General features: G+C 38.1%; 1 protein-coding gene across 1 annotated transcript in view; it reads left to right on the top strand.

Moving 5' to 3' along the window:
• cdh16 (cadherin 16, KSP-cadherin) overlaps positions 1 to 18,573 on the top strand; it is a 36,302-nt gene extending 17,729 nt beyond the window's left edge. Inside the window, exons 8-18 of the mRNA XM_042413753.1 lie at positions 2,012 to 2,137; positions 3,748 to 3,898; positions 4,835 to 5,047; positions 6,306 to 6,382; positions 9,217 to 9,408; positions 12,761 to 13,002; positions 13,126 to 13,256; positions 13,831 to 14,070; positions 16,905 to 17,021; positions 17,747 to 17,863; positions 18,015 to 18,573. Coding sequence (XP_042269687.1) covers positions 2,012 to 2,137; positions 3,748 to 3,898; positions 4,835 to 5,047; positions 6,306 to 6,382; positions 9,217 to 9,408; positions 12,761 to 13,002; positions 13,126 to 13,256; positions 13,831 to 14,070; positions 16,905 to 17,021; positions 17,747 to 17,863; positions 18,015 to 18,115 — 1,707 coding nt within the window. The 3' untranslated portion in view covers positions 18,116 to 18,573. The remainder of the gene's footprint in view (positions 1 to 2,011; positions 2,138 to 3,747; positions 3,899 to 4,834; positions 5,048 to 6,305; positions 6,383 to 9,216; positions 9,409 to 12,760; positions 13,003 to 13,125; positions 13,257 to 13,830; positions 14,071 to 16,904; positions 17,022 to 17,746; positions 17,864 to 18,014) is intronic.
• Positions 18,574 to 26,354: the final 7,781 nt, after the last annotated feature.

Here is a 26,354-nt window from a genome sequence, read left to right as displayed (position 1 = left end):
GCTTGTAATGACAAACCCACAGAAAATTATTAACCTGACACGTCAGATGGTTTGTTACACAGAACCATCTGAGAAGTCTGTTTGGAAAAGGTCAGGCACTTTCAAAAAATACTTGGCAGATGATTGGATGAACCATCTGTCTATTACCGTCTATCATGGGCTATCGCTTCTCGCTGTCATTACACCTAAACCACGCCTGTAGCTGCCAGTAGTTCCAGGATGACAATTGTACCAAACCAATAGTGGTTTGACCACAAGTGCGTAACTTGAAGCCTTACAGGATGGATTCTTGTGTGATCTCATGATCTTGCGAATCCAGCGAAGAGAGTTATCAGCTGAGCCTGCAGCTGCCCCCCTACTCTATAGAGCATTTTATGGTTTTACACCTACAATTTTAGTGTTTTGGTTCAGTCTTACTGCTCTCATCAGTGTTTGTTAGCAAGATACCTCTAAAATCCTACCACACACTACCTGCTTAGCACCAAACAGCAGACAGACAAAGTTAGCGACCAAACAGAGCTTAAAGGAGACAAATGATTGGTAATGTTGCGCTGCTGTTGGATGTGTAAATAGGCAACTGCTTGCTGACAAGATTGCAATGACAACTTTATAAGGATTTGTCTGTGCAGTTTGTTTCTGCTGCCTCCAAGTGGCCACAAAAATAAATGATTGCAAGTTTAATGTTTTATACCACAAACAAGAAAAATCGTGCGTTGTTTCTGTCTATGACTTTTGAAAACTGATGATCTTAGTTGTAATCAAAATGCCTCCACTCCCCTCCGAGATATCCGATATTTACTGTGTCAATAAAATTATCAGTATCATGTTATATCCATATTTTATAGATCTACAAAAGGCCTTTCAGTATCAATTAATCTTCAGATAATTTTCTTAATTCATCAAAAATATCATAAAATAGTGAAAAATACCCAGAGACCAAGGTGACATATTTAGATTTCCTTGTTTTGTTTGGCTAACAATCCCAAACTGAAAGACATTCAGTTTACTATCAATATGACAAATGAAATAAGCAAATCCTCACATTTGAGAGAGTTGTTGTAAATTAATTTCCTGTCGATCAACTAATAGGTTAATTGACAATTTGCTTCAGCTTTAATAGTTGTTAACAAACAGTGAAATATGCCAAAGTTCACTGTGTATTGATAACTATTAGAGCTGAAACAATTTGTTGATTAATCAATTAGTTTTTCCTTTCCATTGTACTGTTTTCTGTAATTTACACCACAGAGACACCAAGGCGCTCAAACACAAACCATTCAGGGGAGACAGAACACGCTCCACAAATACTGACAGAGGCAAAACAGATGACCTCATAGATATGTTGTATAGAACTTTATATAGTGCAGTGACTGATCATTAATCAGCCTTTTAAACATATCACTTTAAAGCTCTGAGGTCCAGAAACACACCATAACACTGAGAGGCAGCCAGCTGTGTGAAGTGGCTTTGTGTATACAGAAGCATAGCGTTTGGGCAGCCATCTCCAAAACAAGGGAGAAGTGTGTGACAGTAAGATGAGGAGATACACATGCCCTGGGTGTGCATCAGCTGTGCTATGACCAGGCTCCTCTCCTTGTTGGGTGCTGTTTGATGGCTACTAGGGCCCTTTCAGCCCCACTGCACAGCCCTCTGTCAAGGGCTGTAAAGCAGAGTGGAAAATCCCCCTCAGCCTGCATAGTTAGTTTTGGCTGTGCTCTCTGTTCCACATCATTGTCAGCGCATTTGGTTGGCTCCTTATCGTGTAAACAAATGGTAGCTTAGCTTTGTACTTATGCATCACGCAGGCCTTGTTAAATAGCTGTCATGATAATTTTCCTAGATAGATACCACTTAAATTCATTTTATAAAACAGACAAAGCAAGGTGTCAACATGTTAGTCATGTTTACAATACTTTGCTGTGGTATGTGGGATGTTGTATTCATTAAACTTTTTCTTGTGTGTGTGTGTGTGTATGTGTGTGTGTGTGTGTGTGTGTGTGTGTTTATGTAGGTGAAATGGAGTGGAAGTCAGGCAGAGTACAGTCTGGAGGGGGAGTTTCCAGAGATGCTCTTCACCATCAGCAGAGAAGGAGTCATTTATCTCAACGCCCCTCTGGACAGAGAGACACAAGACCAGGTCTGTAAACCTGCAAGCTAAACATCTCCAGCACCTAATAACGAATGTTCAAGTTTATGATTACTGTTTAAAATGTCCAAACATGAGGGCTGTAGGTGCTACACAGCACCTTTATGAAGTATGCAAACCTTTTTTTCTGTTTATCCCTGCTTTATTGTGATTGTTTCACATGTGATAGTAAAAGAACACAGCTGCAATAGACTCTTTATATTAAGTTGCTCTGATTTAAAGGCACATTATTTTCTGGTTCTCATGAGATTCTTCTTTTCTAAAACCAACAAAATCCTATGTGATATGCTGCAGAATTTCTAGTGCTGCTTTTTTCCCTTCAAGTAATTTTCAGTGCATTTCATTATCTTTTAATAACTCTCAGCAATAACCAGATAACCAAGGTTTTTAAATCAAAATGCTAAAGAACAATAGGATGTGACACACTTAAGGCCACTAAACAATTTCTCATATTGTTCATCAAGAGTAAACTTCTCTTTGAATTGTCTTATTATTTATAGCTTAATAATCTTCTAATTAAAAGGGCCTTGGCACATATTATTGCAACAAAGCCACAGGGAACAGTCTATTTTTAAACTGCACAGGAGTAATTAGGGAAATAATCTAAACCTGAACCTCCCTGTGGCAACAAAAAAAGAATTATTTTATTATGACAAGGATTATAAAGTTAAAGGCTTCATTTCAAATCTTGTTCACTTTAGGCGAGAGACAGACAGATCATTATGTGTTGTAGGATTACAAATTAAACTTCACGTGTTTGCATTTTACTCTTGAGTTTTGCACACAACTTAATCTCCTGAGAGCTTTGAATGGCTCACTGAACAGTACATTCTGGCACAAATGCTCAAGTGGCCAAAGAACAACGCTGAGAGACTGAGCTACATTAGTGGATATGACTAGTGTATAAACACATGCTCCTGGCACATTGCACTTTCTGTCTTCTCTAGTGACCGTTTAATGGGAAAATGCTTCATCAGCCTGATGCCTTATGGTCAGAGTTTGGCAATTTATATAAGAGATAACATCACATTTGTATTTCTGTATACTACAGGACATTTAAATGTATTAGTAGTTTTAAAATGTGCATAACATTAGTAGAAGTAAGGAAAAAGAGGAAAAGGTGGAAAAGATATAAGTTATTTTTGCTATTTTGTTTGAAGTAAAAGGTTGTAGATGCATACGTACCATCACTGCTAAATTGATTGATAATCTGCGGACGTGCTAAAGAGCAAATAAATGCTAAACATATCCAAATACAGCTCCATTAATCAGTCTGTATCCCTCATGAGTGATGGTGCTGAAAGAGCCTTTTCACTTTGTTAGTTGTGTGTCCTCATCTGTGTCCGTCAGAGGTGCAGAATGATGGATGTAGAGATTCAGGGAGCTTTTTTCGCACTTCCATCCATGTTTACCAGCTTACTCCACTTGCAGGATCCTCTCACTATCCTATAAATTTGGTAAAGGGCACAAAGGGAAACATTCTGCACTGCTTACCAGTTGCTCTATGGGGTCTACATGTGAGGTCCAAAATGGGGAAAACACCTTGAACATGACCCGATATGTCCAACTGTTTGGAGTGTCTTCTCTTTTTGCCTTGTCAGTTTCAGATCAGCATTGTGGTGGAGCGTCCAGATGGCAGAGAGATTGCCAAGCCTGTGGAGTTGAGAGTGATGGTTGGTGACGCCAATGACAACAGGCCCACCTTTCCACAGGCACAGTACCATACTGTGGTCAAGGAACTGGCTGCTCGAGGTAAGTGACAACTGACTGTATATCTTTAGCATTTAGAGAAGAAAATTTAGGAAATATTTGTGAGAAATGTATTGATTTGTTTTTCAATTTTGCTCCCCCAACATGTGAATAAATATTCTGATTCATAATTTTTGTAAGAAATTGGTTACCATCTATAACTGCCTGAACCATTAAATTTAGTATATATATATATATATATATATATATATATATATATATATATATATATATATATATATATATATATATATATATTAAATGCATCAAAGTTTCCTTGTAAAAATCCACTTGTAAATGGTTGTAAAATGTAGTTACTTTTGAAATTAGGGATAACCATTTAACAACACAAGGAGTCCTCTGAGTAATCCTTTGTAACATTTGCCCAGTAATCGGAATATTGTTTTACAACAGCAATAATAAGGTAGAGGAAACACTGGCTGGATGGGACATTGCAGTGATGAAATGGCTGAGAGTGCCAGATACCTTTTGTGAAGGCAGATTGGGATTTTTGCCAAGACACTGGGGAAGGCACCCGCACTCTATCAGTGCTCATAAAAACCTCATGGTGTGTTGTGACATATCAGGTCTCGGCATAAAAGCTTTTTTGTTGATGCTTTAAAACAGTTGGTTCTCGGAAATGAATTACAGAGGACAATCTGTTAATCTAAATGGAATCACTGAGTGAGGATTAAATGAGAAAGCTATTGTTATATCCTTCCTCCCCCTTATTCTCTCATTCAGAGCGCTATGTGACTGCAACTTGTTGCAGAGAGCAAAAACATTTTAGGTTCTTTGGCTGTTTTACAGAAACTGAAAGCTGAGGTAGAGCTGTTTGAAAAAGTAAGAAAATGAGAAATTAGAAATGTTGACTCTCGGATGCTCTTGCATTTCAGAGGGTTTATTTTAAGTGTACTTTACCGGTGTATCTCTCTCTAGGGACGGAAATCCTGACTGTGCAGGCAGCCGATAATGACGATCCCAAGACAGACAATGTGCGGATCTTCTACCGTCTAGTCGGCCAAATCCCAGAGAGTCCACGTGCCCTCTTCAGAGTGGACCGTGACTCAGGGGTCATCTCAGTCCAAGCAGACAGTATGGAGGGCACAGCACCACAGTACACTCTCACCATTACTGCTGAGGATGCCAAAGGTGATTATTTGTGGAAGAAAGCCAAATGTCTTCAAGTATGAAAATAGCGCATCATTAAAATAGACTTAACAGACCAGGATTCTCATCACTATCCTCTATGTAACTAGTGATAGTGAAGCACAATTAGTGGGTTTTTTATGAATATTTGTTTCATACAAATACAAATACTATTTTTTAAATTATTTGTTTTCGGGGGAAAAAAAATATGTCAAATACCAGCGCGCAGGTCAGTTACACCGCTGTCTCAGTCTATCTCCTCTGCTCTGCTGTTACGTCTATCAGCAGGTCTCAACAAGGGGAGTCACATCCGCCTGCTACATGACGCACATTTCTTTATTTGGACATCACTCCCAGAGTTGGGGGTGTTCCCCAGAGATAAAGCTGAGCTACTGACACAACCAAAGTGCTCTCAAGGGACTCTCCGTAACCTGTTGTTCCCCTTGTCCACAAAGTTAGGTTGTAAAAAATAGGCAATAAATGAAAAGTGCAAAGCAAGAATCACCTTTGAAGTTCTTCCCTACACATTACATGCTGTACTGTCTCTGTGTTATGGGTGTATAACTAGGTAGAGGTCTGTCTGCCATGAGGTGATGAGTAAAGTTTTAGCTCAGTAATCAATGCAGTCGTCTATGATCTGGGAGACTCCAGTTCGAGATCCAGTGTGGGGACCTCCTTCATAAGGTAGTTTATTCATGAACACTTATTGTAACACTTTGATTTTCTAAAATTGAAAGCGTAATAAAATAAAAACAGGATGTTTAAGCCTCTTTCCTTTTACTTGAATACAAATACAAATACAAATAATTTTGCTGCCTCAACAAATACAGATACAAATACAAATACTGGGCTCTCTGCACATCCCTATTGAAGACTGGCCAATCACTATATCCATCAAATGTCAGTCAATGAACAAATCCGAGAGAGAAGAGAGAGAAAAAAGAAAGCAAGTGCTGTGTTACTGTGCCAGTAAGGAATATAATGTACACACATAAAACCATCATAATGAAACTGTCACAAACAAAAGTTTATTAGCTTTGTAAGCTAGTGCGTCAGTAGCTTTGTTGACACTATATTGTCCAGGGGATGTACAGTATGTATGCTAGCCTCTGGGGTGACAGATGATGTGGTCCGCATGACTCATGGATCAGGATGTGATGGAGGCAAGATGAGGTACTTGCTGTTCCAACATATTTTATTTGTGTAATGTAATGGGCTGACCCTGAGTCACTAACAGAAGTTGTGATGATGTCCCTGGCAGGTCTAAACAGTTCCTGCACTGTGGTTGTGACGGTGCAGGATGAGAACAACAACCCACCAGTCTTCTCCCAACATGAGGTACGAGAGCACATGTTCAAGCACACACACACACACAGTAAGTCACACTTCTAATGCATCGGTCTGCTCAGGACATGATAAACAATAGCTTTTGGAAAAAAGGCAGGCCAAACATCGCAGGCCATAATAAGTGGCTATTGGACTAAGGACTGTGAATCCGCTCTGCAGGTCAGTGATCTAATTTTCCTGGCGGGGAACTAGATACAGCATGCCCTCTAATCTCAGGCTTATAGAGATGGCACCATGTTATTGGAGGAGTTTTATTCTGTTCTTTGTACTCTAAGTGGACAGTGTTCGTAGAGTTTAATCAGATAAAGCTTCCTTTGGAGAGAAGTTTCCACTCATTTATTTATAGCCCACAATCTACATCATGACTACAGAATAGCAAGAACATGTTTAAAATTATGTAAGAATCAATGTCATCATCATTTCTGTGTGAGCTGGCTCTTTATTTCAGCAGCATACTAGCATGAATCTAAACAAAATAATTCTTATAGTGGCTCTCTGCCCGAAATCCTTTTAGTATTAAACACTTACTCCCTGCTTGAAAGGTGGCTGTAAAAAAGCTTGAGTGTAGTCATGTTTTTTTACAATGAAGTGCATAACAGGAAAAAGGAAAACAATTTTACATTTATGAAAACTTCTCAATGGTAATTACAAAAAAGTTCCTGCACACCATAAAGTCTACGTACATACGTGGGATCAAAAACTCTTAAAGGTTCCCTGTGGAGTTTCCCTGTAAACAAACAAAAGTTATGCTTATTCACTGTTACTCACCACATTTCTTTGGGGAACCACTCAAAAAAAACTTCTCCATAGTGCTACTAGAGGCCAAAAACTCCACAAGGAACCTTAAACATAAAAAGAAAACCAAAGAATCCCACACACTGTCTATCACTTGAACTCATTTTAATAACAGGTTTTAGTCCTCAGACCAAACCTGTCTGTACCGTTTGATTGTATGAATTTTGCCTGAAGGTCTGAGGACCGAAACATTGTGTTTGTGAGTTCAAGTGATGGATAGTGTGCAGGATTCTTTGGTTTTCTTTCAATGGTAATGTTTTGACAGTGGAAAAAAATGAAATTAGCGTCCTAAGTTTCTTAAACTATTTGGAGCATAGTCATACTTCAATTATTGTGCTGTAGTTTTAGTCAGGTCTCCCTTGCAAGTGATTGTTTTCTACCTTATTGGGACTGGCTAAGCAAAGTTTAAATTTAAAATAAACTTTGGTTTACAGCTATCTCTGAATCTGATATCCCATAAAAAACATGGTTTTGGGTGTAGTTTTTGGGTAAATCTGACAGCTATTACATTTTTTTCCATTGCATCCTCATTTCCATTTTATATATTTGTATGGAATTTTTTCTTAGTGATCCAGTTGAGAAAGGCATTTCATTCATTAAGACTGCAGTCACAGGCCCAGCATGAAATGGGATGAAGTGTTTTCCCTCATTTCAACATAGCTGCTGGTATGAAAGAAAAATAGACTAAAGATAGGCAGTTACAGAAAATCCCCTCACTTCCACCCACATGTGCCGCATAATAGGAGCGAGAAAACTCATGAGGGTTGGGAGCAATACGTGGGAGAGCCATCATGCTGCGATAATGGGGAGCCAGTCTCTGGCTGTTCTCTCTGTCAGACCATAGTGGCACTGAAAGACTGCAAGGACATTATGAGCTGTGAAGGAACGTTTTATTTTGAGCGAGAAGAGAAGGTACTGTCTTGAAGTTTAACAGCGGAAACTGGCAGTCTAGTTTTGGCAAGAAGGTCCAGACCAATAATATAAGACAGTGTTGTTCAATGCAGATGTACAGACACATTATTTCATAATATCAAATTTGTTCTTATGTCATCAGTACTTGTGGTATTCCCAAAGTTCAATTAACACATTAGGATTTACCCACATATCTTTTAAACACTGGTGTTTCTGAATGGTACTTTTCAAACTGTTACAAACAAATATGCACACTTACCACAGACACACACACACACACACACACAAACACACAGAGGTGGAAAATGCTCTTGAGCGGGGTCACGCCTTAGTAGTGCAGCTTTTTCCATGGCTATGTGAAGGCAGCACTATAGGGGGTGATGTGGGAGGTGAGTGGTGACAGGGCTGGGTTCAGCGACCCTGTGGATGGGGCAGCCAGATCAGAGGCATGGCTGCTTCACTAGAGGACATCTGTGAGTGGCAGATTAAAAGGCTGTCTAAACACACAGAGGTGTGTGAATAAAGGTCAGCTAACACCAGGAGGGCAACGAGGGGCAAAGGTATACTGACATGTAGTCACAAATAGTCATATCAGCACAGTCAAAAAATCGAGCAGGCACTCATCTATGATGGGTCTTTGGCAAAAATTACAGTGGCTTGTAACTGAGATAAATATTAAATAATATCATTTAATATTTAATGCACCTGTTAATGCAGTCATTTGAGAATAATACATTTATATACATGTTCAACAAAATTACCCTGCCTCCAATATATATATCTTTGTAACAACACTACATTTTGGGGATCTTCGCTAAAAATGTTGTGTCAGAGGATAAGAAAAGAATATTGGTTTATATGCTGTTATCAAATTATTTTAGATTCTAAATATCAGTATCGTTTCCAAAATCCAGTTGCTATCAATAAAGAAACAATGTTTTAATGTAAATGAGTAATTATAGCAATAAGAGGTATTAATGCAACTTTGTCATGGACTTTATTGACTTGAGGTAGGCGTCCACTACACATAGACACACTTCAGTGTAGGAGTATTTTGTTGATAAATGAATGGTTTCTGCTGAGTGATCATACATTTTCTGTCTCCTCCCCATCATCAGTATGGGCCCTTTCACATCCCAGAGGATGCTCCAGTGGGCACCACAGTCACAGCTGTGCTGGCAGGGGATGCTGATGTTCGAGGAGGAGACAGCTGGCAGGTGGACTACCGTTTAGAGTCTGGAAATGAGGAAGAGGTCTTCATATTAGTGACAGACAAGCAGACCAATGAGGTCTCACTTGTCCTCTCACAGGTAAAGAACACAAACCATCAATTATCCTCTGTTGACACAAACGCACACACACAAACACACACGTGCATTTAATGGTCTTATTGATTTCCTCTCTAGCTCATCCCTACTAAGATCAACTTAAAAACAGTGATTCAGATCAGAAACTCTTAATAAGTCCAAAGTTAACCCAAATTGTTGATTATGTTTATCGTCCTGTTTATTATATGAGAGTGTACAAACAACTTTTCCCTCTCAGAGATATTAATGTCAAGGACCATTTTTGGCATGATTGCATGTATCTGTTCTTGGTGTCACATGTAACTCAAGTAATTTTTACAAGGACATGATTTTAATATCACAGTGTGAAGATGTGAGGCACAGACAGAAAGGTTGGAAAATAATATTCCAATACGTCAGTACTTCATTCCCACATGCGTCAAATAATAAAAGAGTCCAGATGACAATGGAATGTTTTAGCCCAATAATCTCTCCTGTCCCCGGGGTGCATCGCCCTTCGCCTGCCTCCTATAATCCAGCGGGGCGTTTTAGGATGTGTGGGGAAGTGTGTGTGCATGTTTGTGTGTGTGTGTGTGTGTGTGTGTGTGTGTGTGTGTGAGGCGGTGTGTGTGTATACTCTATGATGTGCTCTCTGTAAGTGGGCCAGGCAGGAGACAGTCTATTATTTTCGACCTCTCTGTGGGAGTTGACGAATGTGATTGAACTGTGTGTCACACACGCTCCTCTGAGATAAAGCAGGAGATGTCTAAAAGCTAAAAATGGATCTTGTTGCATTATTTCAGATTAACACACAAAGACTTCTGCTTTTTAGAAATGATATCATATTGCACAGATTAAAATCTTGTCTATTCGAGCAGCTGTGTTTAAAGCACATGTGCTGACCTTGGGAGAGTCCACTGTAACTAATACCAAGGAGGGATACTGTTGTTTATTTAGCTCACTTTAGTAAAAATTAAAGCTTAAATCCCTCACAAGTAAAACCCCAGTGGATTAAAATGCACTTGAGCAAATCCTTTAATTCATCGTGTTACAGTGTGAGGTCAGCACCAGAAGGCAGACACATTTCATTATTAGAAATTACACACTGCTCACAGCCCAAGTGAATAATTAAATTGTGTGAGCAGACACTAATGGCAGTTTACCACACAGACTAGAAGCTGCTGAGGTAAATGTATAATGAACCAGGGGAAGTGAGATGAATCTAATCAGGAAGGAAGAAGAGTAGACTTTAGACATTACATCACATGTAAAATCATTTTGTTAAAGTAAAATTACATCAAACTTCTTTAAGGTAAAGTGAATCAGGGCTTGTTGTAACGGTGAAATTAATTATGTTAATGCACCCATTTACCATTAATTAATTAAATCACCAAATAAACCCTCAATACATATTCATCCATTAGTGACTAAATGTGTGAATCATTGGTTTGAAGTGTAAATTTTGTGATGTAACAAAAATGAATCATGAGAATGACGTTAGCAGGAAAAATAATGCAACCATAAAAATATTACATGAATGTTATATTTATGACAGTTCTATTTCTTGTAAGCTTAATTTTAAATCAGAAAAATGTTTCTAAGCTGTAATGTGGCTTAAGTGAAAAAATCGAGCCGAATAGCACAGGACGAGCCAAAAGAGACAGGTATGCAATGATGCTACAAACACAAAAAAAATACTGGGTTTCTATTGGGATTCATTGCCATGAATCTGTCCAGAGTAGAAAACAAGAGGAGGGTTTGAGTCATTATATTTCATAGATTAGTATATCTAGAGGAATAATAATTCATTATCATAGGAAAAGAGAAATCTTTATAGGAGAAAGAGAGAAAATTTGACTCAAAATGAAGGCAAATAGAAGCTTAAGATATGCAATAAAGAATGACAGAATAATGCATCTCACCCAATGGGAACACAGTTATTTAAATAAAAGCATGGAGCGTAATTCGATGAATAATTAACAGTACAAATAAGGCTACAATGAGATTACTAATTACAAGAAGAAATGGATGATTATTAGTTTTAGATACACATTCTGGAGTTTAAGGATTGGGTAAGGTTCAAGGTATCTGTCCACTGACACCTAATTCACATTTTAAATATGCAAAGAAATGCAGAATCAATCAAAAGTAATTCCACCATGTGAAGCATTTGAGCAATATAATGTTTCAGATGACTGACTGTAGCCTCCAGATAGTCCGGACACATGTTCTGATACACGCTGAGTAGTTTGATGCGTCACTTCCAGTCAACAGCAGTGCTCATGCACCCTCCAAGGTCTCTGTTTCCTCTCCCTGGCAACAGAGACGCAGTCAGTCTGAGCAGCATGATGTCAGGCCACACTGGTTTAATGATGTCTTGTTTTATGGGAAGACAAAGCAGATTTAAGGGTAAAACAGGACATGAAACACAAGCTTCTGGACAGGATTCAATAATATTATTCCTTGGTCTTAAATTTGATTCTTTCGCCTCTAAAATCTGTAAAATCTTAAAATTCCCAACAATTATTCAAATTACTGACTGCTGTATAACTGGTTTGTCTTATCCCATTATAAAACCATGTTTTTAATCCCTTAAACAAAGTCAGCAGGCCACAGTCACTATTTTTAGTGTCAGATTACAACTATCCTATCATTTGAAATCTAATACTCCCAACTTTGCTGCAAATGTTTTTGAACCAAAATAGCATGTACTGCTAATCGCAGAGCAGCAGTAAAAGTAATAAAGTCAATGAAAAGATTAGTTTATGTATATGTTAATTTTGCACTCTTTTACAATTTAGAATTTATATATTGACAACCCCACAAGAACACAATTTCATATATATAATCTATGACCAGACTTACACAAATCTGTTTAACAGTGTTTATACAGGGGTATTTTTGCAAGGTCACATAGTAGTCGCAATCAGTGCATCATCATGGAAAATGTTCAATAATGACACAGTGAATCGATTGGATCTTTTCCCTGTGACTAGAGTGTTTGCTTCATATTGGAAATACAGAACAACGCTGCCAGTAAATCCAGTTTCCTTGGAAGAAATGTAAGGGAACTGGAAACAGACTGTGTCCTGGTCCCCTGGGTTCATCCACACAACGCACACAACCTTTTTTTCTCAATTGTATCAGGGCTTTTAAAAATAGGTCCAAAATATTTGGGATCAAGGTTTTGGTGAACTGGCCCTTAAATGTAAATGTAGAATTCATTTTAGACATTACAGATAATTTGTATGTCATGTTTTAGAAGTTCAACAAAACTCTCTAAACTCTGTTGGATGTTGACACTTAAACTGAGCTCATGTCACCAATAACGTGTTCCTTCATCTCTGTGTGTGTATGTTAATCTACGTTTGAGCAGGTTCTTGACTTTGAGCGTGAGAGTGAGTACATCCTCGTGCTCAGTGCTCAGAACCCGGTGGCTCTGGTCCGTGGCCGCTATGGTCCTGCATCCACGGCAACAGTTTCCATCTATGTCGACGATATAAACGAAGGTCCAATTCTCTCTCAAAGCCATTATGAGGTGACTGTCAGAGAGGGTGAGGAACCAGGGCGAGTTATTGCCACCATCCGAGGTTATGACCCTGATTCTCACCCAATCAGGTAAATCAAGATATTGTTGAGTGCTGTATGAATAATTATCAAAGTCATGGAAGAGACATTAAGTTTCTTAGTTCTTATTTCACAGAGATGCACATGTGGTTCTTCCTGTCTTTTTCATTCCAGATATTCTCTTCAAGGGGACACTAAGAAGTACTTTTCAATAGGGAAATACTCTGGTGAACTAAAGACTGTGCAGGCCTTGGACAGAGAGGAGAACAGCACGTACACCATGGAGGTTATTGCAGTGGATGGACGTAAGATAGTTTTACTAATTACCACAAAACTATTTAAATGAAGGGCTATGGCCTTAAGCACATATTCCATCCAACTGTGAATTAGTAATTAAATTACATGTTATTCAGTGTTTCATTTTACTACAATACCAGTCAATAGTTTGAACACACTTTCTCGTGAATGGGAAGGTGTGTCCAAACTTTTGACTGGTACTGTATGTTGACTTGTTCTTTGAATTTCTTCAGATGTACTCTTAAATGTAACAACTCATTAGCCCAATTTATTTTTCCTCTCCACTGAAGAATCCTCATTTAACTTTGAAATTTCATAACATTGTTTTGCACCAATGCACACGCACACACAAGTACAAAATACTGAGCTGCTTACCAATTTAGACATCTTCACATCACGACAGTTTGTTCTTGTTTTATACACGGTATGTACAGTAAATGTTGATAACCACCTGTAAACTGTATATCAGCTTAATCTGTCGTTCAGTAAACAGCTGTCATGATTTGTGAGTATCTGGTGCTTAAAAGAAATGTTAGCTGCCCTAAACTTGTTGACATATTGATGAATTTTTGTTCCTCTTAGGAAACTTTTCCTTATCTGCTTCCACCGTGGTGACTGTCCAAATCTTGGATGTGAATGACAACAGTCCGGTGCTGGTTGGGGATTACTCCTGGAAGTACTTGTGTACGCCTCGTTGGGAAGACCAAGCACTGGTGCTAGCCTCGCGGGACAGCGATGGGCCGCAGCATGGAGGACGACTCAACTTCTCCCTGCGCAGCGATGCTACAGTCCGACGCAACTGGAAGCTAACACCGATCAATGGTGAGGTGTATACAGACTAGGTGAACCCAGCCAACCCACAGCATTCTGTATTAGTCTTGTGATTCACCAAGAAAGAGAAAAGATGATTGTTCAGTTTATGAAATTAACTATCAAGGGAAAAAAGGTACCTTTTTTATGCTAAGCTACTTTTTTTAAATTAATTTAACAAGTGAAACAAGCATGTATTATTTTTAGCCAATCCTTGACAAAATTAAAATTTTATAAAACTGGAATGTTTTATTATAATTCAAAGATACTCTGAATACGCAAACAGGAAAAACTCCATATCATTCAAAACCAGCCTCCATGGACAGATTGAACACATCTTCTTGTAGTGTGCAAGAGATTGACGATTCAGCTAAAATGGCTAGGCCCAAAAACAGTCTAGATCCAGCAAATAGATTACTCATGACAAGTCACGTGCCAGAATTGGCTCTGATCTGATTCTGGGTGCCAACACTGGCTCCAAGCCAGCCTAAGTGCTGCAAATTGGAGCTAATTCTCAACCTAGATCAACCCAAAAGTCAAAATCTGGCAACCGTATTGGCTTTACATCTACTCGCACCAGAATGCAAGCTGACACCCAGTTGGCCTGCTACCTGGGTTGCTGTCAGCAGTTAAACATGTTTGATTTTTTGCCATGCTAGGCATTGCTTGAGGGATGGCAAGAGCCTGTCTGTCAGTTGATCAGTCAGTCCACCACTTTGGTTCAGACTGAAATAATTCAACAACTATTTGATGGACAGACATTTAATTTTACACAGACATTCGAGGATGGATCCTAAAGACTTTCGTGAGTCACTAACTTTTCCTGTAGTGCCAAAAGCAGATTGATGTTTTTAGCTTGTAGTGAAATATCCCAACAACTATTAGATGGATTGCCATGAAATTTGGTGATTCAGGTCAAAATTTCAACTTAGCAACAAGGCTGAGTAATGTGTCACTACTGATAATTGGACTTTTAAGTACATCCAGTGGGCAGAGCATGACGGAAGCTTGGACTTACACCGATTAATAGGAATTAAAATAGTAAAAATGCCATCCTTCTGTATGGTACAGAAACTCATGTCTACGGTCAAGGAAACGGATCTGGCCCAGAAGATGTGCAAATTGCCTTGTTCTATTTTCCTCCTGCATGATTTTTTCAGTTCGATCTGGGATGGGAGGTAAAATGTAATTACTCTTTTTTCTGCAGTTGTAAACTGCTAGTGTTGGGCTCATTTAATGCAAACTATTTACTGCTGTGACGTCTGTCATTAAGTCATTCACACAGCTCAGCCACTTCCCTCTCAGGTTTTTTTTTATCTCCCCCTTTCACTCTGCTGTTCCTGTTGGTATTGATTGAGCCCAGCTGTAATTATATCTTCTGTGTAATTTCTTTGGCGTCACTGCTGGGTTCCTGCCAGCTAATGGGGGCTAAAAGAGGAATCTCCCACAATGCTTTGCACCTGGTAGCAGCCAGTAATGGTCGCACCAATAATGTGTAACATTTCATGAAAAGAAGAACCTATGTGCGTGTTTGTGTGTGTGTGTGTGTGTGTGTGCACACATGTGTGTGTGTGTGTGTGTGTGTGTGTGTCGTGACCATTCATCTCAAGTCTCTTAGACTCTAAAATGTGCCATGTTCAAATGACTGACAGTTCCTTTCAATGTAGAAATTATTGGTTCATTATTGTTCATAGCAGTAAGGAGAAAATGTAATATATGCATTCTGCCTGTAACACAGCACCACCATTGGTGTCTGTGTGCGTGTGTTGTGCGTGTGTGTGTGAATGGGTAAATGAGAGGCAAAAATTGTAAAGCGCTTTGTCCGTTAAGGTAGAAAGGTGCTACATGAGTGCGGTCTATAAAGCATTTTCTGATAACACAAACATTCAAAAATAATTTTAGGTGGATAGGAGCTCACAAAATAAACCTGCAAAGATGTCAAAGCAAAGATGCAACAGTACAGTGAAAACAACATTAACAGTCTCTAGAGAAGTGCTGCACAGCTCTCCCTGACTGACAAGTGGAACATGAAGGGGAATAATGGTAAGGTGTAAGCGTAGGGTTTAAGACCCTCAGATAAGGGTTCAAACAACTTGTTAAGATGTTTCTCTTCACTGGCCAGGGCTTTTACGTCATGCAACCAGGCGTGTATTTTAGACTGATTTACAGAGATAAGATAAAGAGTCACACACTCCAGACCTCTCCATACACAGCTCCATCAGTCTTTCTGCATTGTGTAATGGGATGGATGTCTGCAGTATTTGCTTTAATAGGTTTTTTCCCATTTGATAGTAGAAATGACAGCAAAATATTTCAAATTTACATACCAGCGTTGCAGTTACCTTCTAGGGGATGTAATGGAGCATTTAGTCTAATTTAATTTTTTCAGTAGTGTCTGTTCTTATTTAAGTAGTTTTGAAAAATGCACTGGTGTGAAATTGTAGCACTGCACAGGAGGTTATACACTTTTTGTTTTTTTTATGAACAAAAATATGTCACTATATTTTCTGATCCACCTTGATCTACAAGCACCAGACAGCACATACCTCCTTTTCCTCTTGTTACTTCTTTATAGTTTAATGTCATCAAAGGTACAAAAGAATTCAGTGGGGAACTCAGACCTTCTTGTCAGAGCTTTGTTTAAGTAAATGTTATCTAAATTCAATTATATGAAGTAGATTTGTGTTCAGCATGCAAATCATTACCTCATCATTCAACCAAAAATTAGTACATGATTTTGTCTAAAGCCTAATTTTATTAGTTTTTTTATTTTATTTTTACAGTATGTGACATTTTTACAGTATGTGACTTTTTCTCAACCAACAAGCAAATGTTTTGTACCTCAGATACTCACACCAACCTGTCCCTAAACATCCCATACCTGGCCCCCGAGGTGTACACTGTACCCTTCACCATCTCTGACAGCAGCTCTCCTCCCAGGAGCACCTTCATAAACTTGCCAGGTAATGCTGACACTCCTGCTGATGAGCTAAAGTGAGCATGGGGAGGATATGGGACAAGAGCATAGGAACAATCAATAGAGATCAACCCCTGTGTGCCAGCTTGTCCTAGCTCTGTTCTTGTTTATTAATGATGCAATGGGGCTTTACAAATGATTTTTCTAGGTTGATGACTATGTGGCGCTCTTAAGACTGTGTTTTGCCCAATAATAACCTGCTGACACCTTACATACATCGCACAAAAAAAGCATAATTTCTCACACACTGGTCAGGATAAACAGTTGGAAAAAAGATTAGGGTTGTACGTGTACAGAGTGCTCTCCAAGGTTTTCCTCTCTGCAATTTTGCAGTCAGATTAGATTTAACTTCTGGCACACATCTTACAAAAAGTCACATGTGATGCATATGTGAAAATTATATTTTAGGTTGTTTCCTTCTATGTGAAATTCAGTTTTCATATATGAAACAAATATTGTCATATGTATAGCAGGTAAAATTCCTATTTATCATCATTGGAGCCATTTTTTACAGTCTGAGGAAGTGTTTATATCTTAAATCAAATTGTCTTGGAGGAATTAAGCACCAAACATCAATCCTGACTGTAACATTAATTCTTTAGGTAAGTTGTATTCCCTGTTTGTTGTTTAGTCATAACTATTGTTGTGTGATATTAAAAAGTCTGGATCTATGAGTTGTTTTTGTGTTTTTCCTCTCAAATCTCCTGTTAGTGACAGTGTGTCCCTGCAACGTCAGAGGGAACTGCAAAATGGCTGCCAAGCAATTGCAGGGCATGCCAACTATCCAGTCTGCAGTGGGCATTCTGCTTGGCACCTTTGCAGTCATAGGTAAGCAGAGAGGCAGCTGTGCAATCCATCATAATGTATTAGATTTGACATGTCCTCACGATACTAATTACTGCACTTCACATACAAATGAGCGGTAACATACTGTAGTGACATTGCCGAATATCTCAGTGTCTGTTTTTCTTTATTCCAGGCACTATCCTCATTGTTGTGTTTGTGAGACTGTCCTACCAGAACCCTAAACGGCCAAGCAAATCTAACCAGGAAAGAGTCCCACTGAAAATGTCGATCTAAAAAGGATGTATTCTGTCTTGCTGGACCAACATACCAATGTTGCTGTAGAGGATGTGGCGGAGAATGTATGAAAATGAATCTAGTTATTAGATCAAAGTTGTGATGTACACTGACCTGAAAGCAAAATTTGTTTTTTAGATTAGTCAAGATGTCTTATGCATGTTTAATGTTTGGAAGATTACATTGTCTTTTATGTTTTAAGTTTGTTATTTTTTTATTGCTATGGAGTTGGTCGTTCGTTTCAAGATGGTGCCTCCTTAACTTGCTCATTCTTGTTGTTAATTTATGTTAAACACATCTGGTTATTGAGTTCTCATGGTATTTACTTAATTCCTAGCTATGATAAATTGTCACACAAAGACTGTTATAAAACCATAAACGAAAAGAAACAACTCTGTAAATGCTGAGATTTGATTTGTAGTTTAGTTAATTAAACACATCAACAGAATTAAAACATGTTACTGCACCACAACTGTGTAATTCTATTTAATTATATATATCCTTATATATCTTTTCATTTTATCAATTCATACATGTGTATGCCATACTTTAGATATGAGTCTGTTGTACAGTACTTGTAGAAATGGATTTGGTCACTTTTACTGCATGAAATCTTTTCCTTTTACCCTCTTGCTGCTTGCTTCTTCTTCATTATAAACTGAAACGCACCCAGACAGCCTGAAATCGTCCTGTGTTTGTAATTGCATTAGTGGCGCACTCCAGTCTGTGTGATTAAGCCTTTAGAAATGCTGACCCAGACAACCTAACAAGCAAGCAAAGCTATATTCAGACCCAAGTGTTGCTATGATTGACAATTGAAGGACCACTGAATGACACTCACCCAGCAGTGTCCAACAAACTAATCACTCTCTTTTCACAAGAGACAAAGCTCTGAAAACTGAATAGGCATACATACCCATCCATTAGCCTGTTGTGAGAAAAGTTTAATTAAGTTGGGATAACTGTTCATAATTGACTGTGAGGAGAAAAAAAGGCAGTCACATTGTCAGTGACACGACAAATATGACGCTCCTCACACACATCGTATGTGAAACTAACCCAGATAGCAAAATTGCTGTGGCCGAGATCCGGCCCACATCTGACATTTTCAGCACTTTCATCCAGCCCACATACCGCGTGGAATGATGGCACTTGGGCGCTCTGCTCCTGTTTCCTGGATCTGGGCCACAAGTAAGCCATATGTCAACCAAAAACAAACCAGATAAACCAGAACTGGCCCACATTCTGAATACACATACCTGAGAGCACTGCATCTTTCCTTCCTCATTGGCAGCGGTTTGTCATAGTGATGAACAAACTGAGAGGCTCTAAAGAGTTTTTCAGACACTTTTTGATCCCAATTTTGGTGTTATGGTCTGCAAATTTACTATATGGTTCAGTGTCACTATCAGTCCCAGTTTCAGCAGCATCAAGTAGCTATTGTAGCAAACAATATATAACAAACCCAATGTACTCTATATGGCCAGCACCAAATGGCAGACAGACAAGTTAGCAACTAGCTAGTGAGGAAAGTCAAACAACTAGAAAGATAAAGATTCAGATGTTTTTTTCAGGATTTGGAGGAGACCAAACCAGAGGTAAAAAGAGAATGAATATTGGACTTACATTCACCAAGTGTGTTCATCCTCTAGTGACTGACAGAAATTTTGATTTGTAAGAAAAGGTATGCACAGGTGTTTCTAATAACATTAACAATGGCTCTGTTCTGTTAAAGTGTCCCAATAAACCATTACAGCATGACAATGATGAAATTGATTTTATTGTTTGCACCTGTGCTTTTATTGGTGTCTGCTGTGAAAAATGTGTATTAACCCAAAATCAGAAACTAAATATCTAGAGGCAGCTATATTTATGTTATGACAGTTGCGATTATCACCTGAAAACAAGCATTTTTAGTTACACATTGTACGGCAGTTATAGCAATAGACTATGTCAATTTTATTTATACAGTCCAATATCACAAATGACAAATTTGCCTCAAGGGGCTTTTTAAATCTGTACAGCATACAACACCCGCTATCCTTAGACGCTAAAATACCCAAATAAAGTTAGCTAATGTTCTCCGCATAACATATTATAGTACAATATGATAAAATTAGGGATGCAGCCATAATATTTTGCAAACAAACAAAACATAGTGAAGACTCACAGTTTAGAAGTGATGATGACATCATACACACCAATACAGGAGCAAGCCTCATCTGTGAGAAGGTTAGCAGCTGTATTTTTTTAATATCCCGGGTTAGCAAACTAGAACAAAACCACAATTTCTTCTATCATCTCTTCTGTTCCAGCAGACATGAAGTGAAGGAATAAACATGGCAAAAATGGAGCAGAAATGAGATGGCAATATCTAAAAATAAACACATTTACATATTCACTATTACAAATACATTTGAGCAAGGAGAAGATGCTCCTTCAACTGGACATTTTCAATGTGCAGTGACTCACCAAACATACAGACAATGCTGCTGATAGCCTACCCACCCACTGTCCATTTATATTAGGCTATTTATATCCGTTGTTGCAAACCGTTCCCAATCACAACCAAGCACAACATGGCGAGTAAAAGAAAAGTACACTGAAGAGGACCCTGAGGGAGATGAGAGAACAGAGGGGAAGGGATTAGCTTCTGACATAGGGTCAAGCGCTACATTTGAGAGGTAATGAGCCTCCAACTTTAGCCTTGAGATCCTCTGAGGACAGGGATGGTTCAGCTGGCCAACTTGGGGTGCAAGGCCACGGAGAGAAATGAGGGTGAGATTTCCAATCACTTCAAGTAGCTTGGGAAATGAGAGATAATTCACCACATATGGATGGTCGTTCAGGGACAGGAACAGTGGAGCACTGGCCGGTTTTCCCCAAGTGACCAGCTAGTTTTCCATTGCTGGTTTACCAGCATAGAGGAGTGTTTTTCCAACCTCCCCCCTCGGGTTCGAGTTTCCCCACAGCTTTGGCTATTTTAAGCTTGTTTTAAGATAGTTTCACTTTGGCTCCAAACTTGACAGTTTTCCCATCTGTAGCTGTTAGAGGCTTGTATCAGTACTGCTGCAAGTCATAATAATCTAAATATAAATACTAAATAATATAAATACTAACTATGAGATAAGCACTTAAAATTATTCACGTAGAAATCATGTTTATTTGGAAAGCTGTGGGAGGCTCATGTTGTTTTGTATGAGTTCTCATTTCCATGAATGTCTACAATAGAGCTGGCAAGTGCAAAGTTAGTTTAGAGCCACAATGACCAAATTTGTGAGAATATGTTGGGTTGAAATGTTGTTTTTATACTTTTTTAAACTCTTTTGTGTATGTATTAAACAAATGGGGTATATTGTGTTAATTTGTAAGCATTTAGAGGTGCTGGTAGGCCAATTTTGTTAGCTTCACACAAAGCCAGGCTAACTATTTCCACCTGCTTCCAGCTAAGCTAAACTAACCGGCAGTAGCTTCATATTTAACGTACAGACATGGGAGTGATGTTTATCTTCTAATCTAACTCTCAGTAAGAAAGCGAATAAGAGTATTTCCCAAAGACTCAAACTATTCCTGTAACAGATAGACACCACCAGGCACATCCTAAACATTATTTTTTAAATTGGTCATCCCAAATGTGGATGTCAATGCCAGACTTTGAAGGAACTTATCACCTGCTGCCAGTGAAGATCAAGTAGAAATATGCCTCCTTGGAAGGACTTTACTGTCATTATCACCATCAATAACCACCACCAATACTATTTAAAAATGACAACTTAAAGTCAGCATAGCAAGTCCCTACTACTTATATCTATTTCATAAGACTGCAACTCTTCAACTCATTTTTATATTTGCCTGCATTTCCATCTCTTGTGGGTTTGAGAGTGTTTAGGCTCATTTTGATTGCAGTATGTTTGATTTTATTTCATGTGGAGGGAAACACCTTATTATCATCTTATTCAATACCACTGATTACATCCGGAGTATATAGGCTTTCATTTGAATTTCTTTCGAATAAAAACACCCACCAACAAAGGAAGAGGAGCATGTAGGACATTTGCTTCCTGTTAATATTGTACTAATGGAAATGGAAATTTTAAAAGGTTAAAAACATGAGCATTCTCCCTTTGAAATTACCTCAAGAAATGTTGCAATAAATGGCCTGCAGAGTAAACCTGCTCTCGGTTGTTCCAGCATCTCCTGCTCTTTCAGTAAATTATGTTTGACTTATATAAATTGCCTGTAATTACTGGCAGTTGAGAAAGGTCAGAGGCTGTTAGGGTTTTCCATTTGAACGATAAATTGATTCACTGACAGGAATGGTGCAGCATAACAGTGACACAGCTTACTGGTGCATAATGTTGCATCACTGACCAAAGTGTTCCAGCTGTCCACTTTTACAGTAACCCCACTTTAAAAGCAGCTGCTGTTCAGCTGGCAGAAACTTTGGGATTTCCTGTGGAGTTTCAACAAATTGCTGCTGCATGTCTTTGCAAGTTGAAATAATAAATGAAAACACTGGAAAAATACACAGTTCATGTGGTCCAACCTTCCATCAACTTTAAAGTTGAGAGTGGAGCTGACCTGTGATTGTAAGAGGCTGGCGGCTGTCTTGTTTCACATAACACTGTCACTGGCAGCGTGAGAAGCTGTTAATCCTGTTTGCTACAGCTCTGCTCCAGCAGTGGAATGTAACTAAGTACATTTACTCAGATACTATATTTAAGTGCAAATTATAGGTACTTAAAGGATAAGGATGATGATTTTCTGTATTTTTCTTATTGTCAACAAATCCCATGTGCAGAGCCAAACCATCAATGAACTGATCTATTTACAAGTATTGTGTATCCAAAGCCTGGTATATCTTATTCCTCCGTGCCATAGACCCCCATTGTTGTCCACAAACTATACAAAACATGTCACATGTCTACATATCACAACCTCTTGACTTTGTACTAAAGTTCTTTGAGAAATTTACAACATAGTACTAAGTCAAGAGGTTGTGATATGTAGCGCAACCTCAACCAGCTACAACAGTAAAATGGTTACACATGAATGCATCTGTAATGATAACGTACTAATGTAATATACAATATGCAGTAACACTTATGGGGGCCATTTTTCTGAATTATGAGTACTTTTCCTTTTGATATTAACATTTTGCTAACTTGGGTGACATTGTTAATGCGCGACCATTACTTGTAATGGAGTATTTTTATATTACAGTATTGCTATTTTTACTTAACTAAAGGATCTGGATACTTCCTCCACCAATGTTCTCCAGCATTAAAAACTAAAAATAGAGAGGCTACGGGTTTTATGTGTAGCAGTACTGTGAATAAGACCCCTGAGAATAGAAATGCGTATAAAGAAAGCCTTTTAAGAGAGACAAGGTCGTAGTTCTGTTTTTCTTTTTTTAATTTTTTATTATTCATTCAATACAGTAATTTGGTGTTCCGAACAGGAAAACATTTTAAACTGCTTGTCACATGAAATGGACATCTGACAGAGTATGTGCGTCACTCATGCTATTTCTGGCATTTTGGAGGCTGTAATCACTCTTACATTTCAGACTATCAAGACAGGAAGCTGGAAATCAACAATTTGATTCAAGAAGCAGCTGGAATATACACACATGAAAGCAAACCTGACTCTAAAATGCTGCTCTCGCCCTCTATTGCTGTATGTATTGCAACAGTCATCAGTGGTAGATCACCAGTGTAGTCATTTATTACAAATTGCAGAATTGCTATTCATGTGTTACTTAATTAGATTTCTTCATATTCTTTATATTTTGTTGTTTATATGTTTAGCATATTAGATAAACCGATTTGTTAATCATTTTATTTCTTTAAGCACAAGTTATTTGTGGATGTGAAATGAAACTTATGGAAATGTAGCACGTTAATATCAAATTTATCGCATTAGCAGAGTTCATCCACTCTGCAAAGGTGCGTCTCAGACAAGAAGGAATTATGAGACTAGAGCAACAGAACTATCACTGACAAATGAACACAGAATGCAGTTATGTAAATTATATATTGTTTAATCAACTATCATCAGCAATCATTTACTGTATCATGTAGAATTATGAATATGAAGGTGCTTAAAAGATAAAGCTGGCAATCTTCTGTACTTTTTTGTCAACAAATCCCATGAAAAGACTAAAACCAACATTGTGTTCGGCCACCCCTCAATATTACGGTACCATTTGTTCCTACTGAAGATGTAACTCTAAAAAACATGTCACAAATATATCTCTTTTTTTTTAATAAAAAAGAATAAATAAATTCCAAAAAAAAAAAAGATGGGCACTGTAGTTTTCAGCAAACATTTCTCAAACAGTAGTAAAAAGTGTATTGTTCGGGACTATTTTCAGCTGCGAACTAATACACACCGGCTGTACAGTGAGTATCTAGTGGCAGGACAGTGTACTGGGGATTGACTCAAAATTAACTACATTGTCTGTGTTTATTGTAATGAAGAAACATGTGAGCCACTATTATGCATGACTCACTCTTGAGATTTTGGCGCAAAGGAACAAGTTATATCAGGCTTTGGCTACACAGGTGACACTGCTTAGTGGAGGGATCCATTCATTTTTGTTTTTTGGTCTTTTTATGGGATTTGTTGGCTATAAGAAACATATATAATACCACCAGATGTATTATTTCATTTATCAAATACAAAAAATTCATTAAACAGCAGGACAAAAAAAAGAAAGAAGGATATTATGTGCGGTAACATTCAAAAGTTTGGACACACCTTCTCACTCTCTTGAATGATAAAGTGTGTCCAAACTTTTGACCATATATGTATTGCGTTAATATATTCCACATGCACTTGTGAAAAAGCCATGTGAGAGTGAGGCAGAGGCACAGAGTAAAGTGCTCTACAACTGGAGAGGAGCTGAGGGCCATGAAAGAGAGAACACAAAAGGTTCACATCAGGGATCAGGACAAAGTGTGCTGATTGATACGATATACAGAAGGTGGTTCATACCGTACATGTCATTCAGGGTAGCCTATGTGAAACAAATCACAGCACGTGCAAATAAATAGTTTATGAATCTGACATGAGAAAAAGGAACAAAGATGTAGAGATGAAACCAAATTTTGCTTTCATATCATTGTTTTGTTTAAGCCTTTTTTTTTTTTTTTACTGTATTTCCCCTTTTTAACCCAGCAACCTGTTTCTATGGCAATGAAAGAGGCTTTTGTGTATCTTTTCACCTGGGCAAATTGTACAGCTTTCCACCTTATATGATGTTAATGTTACTTTGCTGCTGAAAGCATTCAATACTATATTTTCTATTCACAAAACAATCTCACTTCAAGATCCATTTAGAAGCTTTTCTGGAGCTTTCTCTCATATCCCACAATCTTCATCAGCAGCTAGAGTTTTCCCAGTTACCATGGCATCGTAGATGTTTTTTAAGGATATCTCGTCCATGTTGGCTTAAAGGATGGGTTAACATTTTTTCAAGTCTATTTTAAAACAATACTGACATGCCCATATGTAGAGTACATTGAAAGGGTTACTGATTGCTGTAATTGTTACTGCTGTCCATACTGGCTTTAAACAAATCCCTTCTTAATTACAATGTAAGTGATGGGGGACAAAATCAGCAATCCTCATTTTGTGCAAAAATGACTTCAGTAGTCTGAGTTAGGTACCATACTGTCTTTTTAGTGCCAAATCCCACTTTGTGTTACTTTTCCTCAGTAAGAAAATACTGTCCATGGAAGCACAAAGCAGGAATTTCATTCCAAAAAGGATGTAATTGCATAAGATAACTACTTGATGTGCCCATCTTAGACTGCTGGAGACTCATGTTAGCTTCAGCTAAACTCAAGAATTCATTTTTGCACAGTAAAATGAATGTAAATTTCATCCCCCATCATGTATATTAAAATAATTTTAGGAAGTAATTTGTTTGCAGCCAGTACTGCAATTACAGCAATTACCTATTTGATGTACATACGGGCCTGTCAATACTGCTTTAAGAAAAATTGCGAATCCATTATTTATAAAGTGAATTCTTGACCTTGGAAACAATTTGTTACAGTCTCAACTCAAGGTCTATATAGTCCATTTAATTAGATTTTCAATCAGTTGACCATAGGTAGGGAATTGTCTTCACATAAAAATGATTAAAAAAAATACTTCATTAAATGGTTATTGATTTTGTATTTTTGATATCTTAAGAGGAAAGAAGCTACAGAACATTTCAGAGACCTAC

This window comes from Thunnus maccoyii, chromosome 1 (genome assembly GCF_910596095.1).
Source record: "Thunnus maccoyii chromosome 1, fThuMac1.1, whole genome shotgun sequence".
NCBI classification, from domain to species: domain Eukaryota; kingdom Metazoa; phylum Chordata; class Actinopteri; order Scombriformes; family Scombridae; genus Thunnus; species Thunnus maccoyii.
The sequence above is the reverse complement of the archived record's forward strand: the minus strand, read 5'-3'. Positions and strand labels throughout refer to the sequence as shown.